Source organism: Numida meleagris, chromosome 1 (genome assembly GCF_002078875.1).
Source record: "Numida meleagris isolate 19003 breed g44 Domestic line chromosome 1, NumMel1.0, whole genome shotgun sequence".
Lineage (NCBI taxonomy): Eukaryota > Metazoa > Chordata > Aves > Galliformes > Numididae > Numida > Numida meleagris.
The window spans coordinates 194,294,741-194,298,512 of NC_034409.1; the positions used below are offsets into that span (position 1 = coordinate 194,294,741).

The window sequence follows — 3,772 nt, forward strand, 5'->3', positions numbered from 1 at the left end:
CATTTTCTGCCAAATCCATCCCAGCCCTGCACAGCGCTTCTGGGCCACGATGGAAATTTCCTCCTGCTCCTCCCCGGCTCCCAGACTGCGCCGGAACGAATGCAGCCAATTATCACAGCAATTAAAGTGTGGAGAGGAGGAACCGCCTCCATCGTGGCACAGACACAGCGGGGTCCTCCCCAGGGCTACAGACCCTGGGGCAGTGTCACCCCACACGCACCCCCCCGTGCAGTGGGACCGCCCCGTGCCTCAGTTTCCCCACTGGATGCACTGATCCTGCAGCACTGCAGCCCCAATCCACGTCTCCTGTTACTCCCAGCATCCCCCCCCACCCCCAACCCCAAGAGATGACGTGGCTCCCAAAAAGCTCTGTGCCTCCCACACTGCCATGGGTGATGCTGCTGCAACCCTGGACCTCAAAAGGGATGGACCCAAGGGGGATGCTGCACCCCAAAGCAGTGCTGCACCCAAAGGGATGCTGAACCCCAAAGTGATGCTACACCCAATGCGATGCTGCATCTCAAGGTGATGCTGCACCCAAAGTGATATTGAACCCCAAAGAGATTGGTACTGCACCCCAAAGTAGTGCTGAACTCAAAGTGGTGCTGAACCCCAAAGTGATGCTGAACCCAAAGTGGGGCTGAACCCCAAAGCAGGGCTACATTCAAAGTGACACTGAACACCAAAGTGACGCTGCACCCAAGGTGATGCTCAACCCCAAGGTGAATGGTACTGCACCCCAAAGTAGTGCTGAACCCCAAGGTGATGCTGAACCCCAAGGTGATGCTGAACCCCAAGTGATGCTGAACCCCAAGTGATGCTGAACCCAAAGTGGGGCTGTGCCCTAAAGTGAATGGTACTGCACCCCAAAGCAGTGCTGAACTCAAAGTGGTGCTGCGCCCAAAATGACGCTGAACCCAAGAGTACTGCACCCCAAAGTGATGCTGCACCCCAAAGTGATGCTGCGCCCTAAAGCGAATGGTACTGCACCCCAAAGTAGTGCTGAACTCAAAGTGATGCTGAACCCCACAGTGACCCTGCACTCCAAAGCAGGGCTGCACCCCGAGGTACCGCTCCACCCCACAGCGTCACAGCCCCCCCAGCTCCCCACCTCGAAGGTGAAGGGGTAGGCGTGCTCGCCCAGCTTCTTGATGAGGCGCTCCTGCAGGCGGGTGAGGGGCTTCCTGTCCTCGGGCACCGGGGGGAACGCCTGCACGTTGGCCACGAACAGGTCCTTGCGGAACGTCAGCCCCAGCACATCCAGGTCCTCACGGCCGTAGCGGAACGCGCACGTCAGCGTCACAAATACTGTGGGTGGCACAGGGGACAAGGTGACACCACGGCACGGTGACACCACAGCACGGTGACACCACAGCACGGTGACATCACTACACGGTGGCACCACGGCACGCCGGCAACAAGACGCAGTTGGGACCACGGCACGGTGACACCACGATGCGTTGGCACAATGGCACGGTGGCACCGTGGCACAGTGGCATTGGGGCACTGTGGCACCATGGTATGGTGGCATCATGACGTGGTGGCACTATGGCACAGTGTCACCGTGGCAGAGTGACACTTTGGCACGGTGGCATCAAAGCGCAGTGGTTTCATGGCACTGTGGCACCATGGCACGGTGGCACAATAACACAGTGGCGCGGTGGCACAGTGACACCACAGCAAGATGGTGACATGGCACAGTGTCACCATGGCACAGTGACACTTTGGCATGGTGGCATCAAAGCGCAGTGGCATCATGGCACTGTGGCACCATGGCACGGTGGCACCATGCTACAATGGCCCCGTGGCACTGTGGCACAAGAACACAGTGGCAGAGTGGCACAGTGACACCACAGCACGATGGTGGCATGGCACGGTGTCACCATGGCACAGTGCCACCATGGTACGGTGGCATCATGGCCCTGTGGTATCACAGCACAGTGGCACTATGGCACGGTGGCATCATGGCCCCATGGCACAGTGGCACCATGGCACCGCACTATGGTGATACCATGGCATGGTGACACAGGGGCACAGTGACAGCGTGGCACGGTGGCACCACGGCATGGTGGCACCGTGGCTCGTCCCAGCCCCAACAGGAGTGGGGCACTGGGAAGTGGTGGTGGCACCCAGGAGGTGCTGAGACAGGAGCTGGGGACAGGTGGCACTGCCCCACGTGGCAGTGGGATGGAGATGGGGACACAACCTTGGGGCACCCAGAAACCCTCACCCGAGGACCCAGCAAGACCCCAGGTGCCACCCCCACGTCCCCAACCTTGGGGACACTGTGATGGTGCCGTTACCTTTCCTCTCCTTCAGGTACTCGGGATCCACCAGCACCACTCCGTCTGAAAGGGAAGAGCAGAGCCACCAGGTTTGGGACATGGCACCGGGTTGGGGACGTGGCACCAGGGTAAGGACACACGATAGGATTTGGGACATGCCATTAAGGCTGGGGACATGGCACGGGAGTTGGGGACAGGCCACAGGGTTGCAGACATGGCACCAAGGTTTGGGACATGTTACCAGTGTTGGGGACACGGTACTGCAGTTGGGGATGTGGCACCAGGTTGGGGACATGGCACAAGGGTTGGGGACAAGCCATTAGGTTGAGGACATGGCACCAGGGTGGGGACCCATCACAGGGGCTGGTGACATGGCATGGGAGTTGAGGACGTGTCACCAGGGTTGGGGACATGGTATAGAGACTGGGGACATGGCACTGGGCTAGGGACATGGCACCAATGTTGGGGACATGGCATGAGGGTTGAAGACATGCCACCACAGTTGGGGACACAGTACCAAGGTTGGGGACATGCCACCAGTGTGGAGGACACAGCACGGGGGTGTGGGACATGCCATCAGGTTGGGGACACGGCACCAAGGCTGGGGACACATCACAGGTTTGGGGACAAGCTACAGGGGCTGGGGACATAGTGAGGGGGCCGGGGGTGTGTCAGCAGGGCTGGGGACATGGCACAGGGGCTGGGGACACAATGCAGGGCTGGGGTGACAACATGGGGGTTGGGGACACACACCACCAAGGTTGGGGACATGGCATGAGGGCTGGGGACACGTCACCAGGGCTGGGGTCATGGCATGAGGGTTGGGGACACGTCACCAGGGTTGGGGACATGGCACAGGGATTGTGGACACTGCACGGGGATTGGAGACATGGCATGAGGGTTAGAGACATGTCACCAGGGTTGGGGACGTGGCATGGGGGCTGGGGACACGGCACAGGGGCTGGGGACACGGCACAGGGGCTGGGGACAACGCACGGGGATTGGAGACATGGCACAGGGATTGTGGACAACGCATGGGGGTTGGGGACATGGCTCCAGGGTTGGGGACATGGCACGGGCGCTGGGGACACGGCATGGGGGTTGGGGACATGGCACGGGGGTTGGGGACACGGCACGGGGGTTGGGGACACGGCACGGGGGTTGGGGACATGGTATAGGGGCTGGGGACAATGCACGGGGATTGGAGACATGGCACAGGGATTGTGGACAACGCATGGGGGTTGGGGACATGGCTCCAGGGTTGGGGACATGGCATGGGCACTGGGGACACGGCACGGGGGTTGGGGACATGTCACCAGGGTTGGGGACACCGCACGGCAAAGGGCAACAGCCACCCAAAAAGCCACGTGTCCCCTTCACGTCCCCACTCACCCACGGGGTCCACCACGTCGATGTGGTCCACGAAGTCCCTCTTGCCCAGGTACACCGTGAGCTGCGGGGACAGCGCGGGGTCAGGGGACACCCAT

The 3,772-nt window shown here is 60.9% G+C and overlaps 1 protein-coding gene across 1 annotated transcript in view; it reads right to left on the reverse strand.

Moving 5' to 3' along the window:
- Positions 1–3,738, reverse strand: part of ARRB1 (arrestin beta 1) — a gene marked incomplete at its 5' end in the record, with an annotated part of 16,511 nt that extends 12,773 nt beyond the window's left edge. The window contains 3 exon segments of the mRNA XM_021384186.1: positions 1,112–1,308; positions 2,304–2,348; positions 3,678–3,738. Of these exon segments, the coding sequence (XP_021239861.1) occupies positions 1,112–1,308; positions 2,304–2,348; positions 3,678–3,738 (303 nt within the window).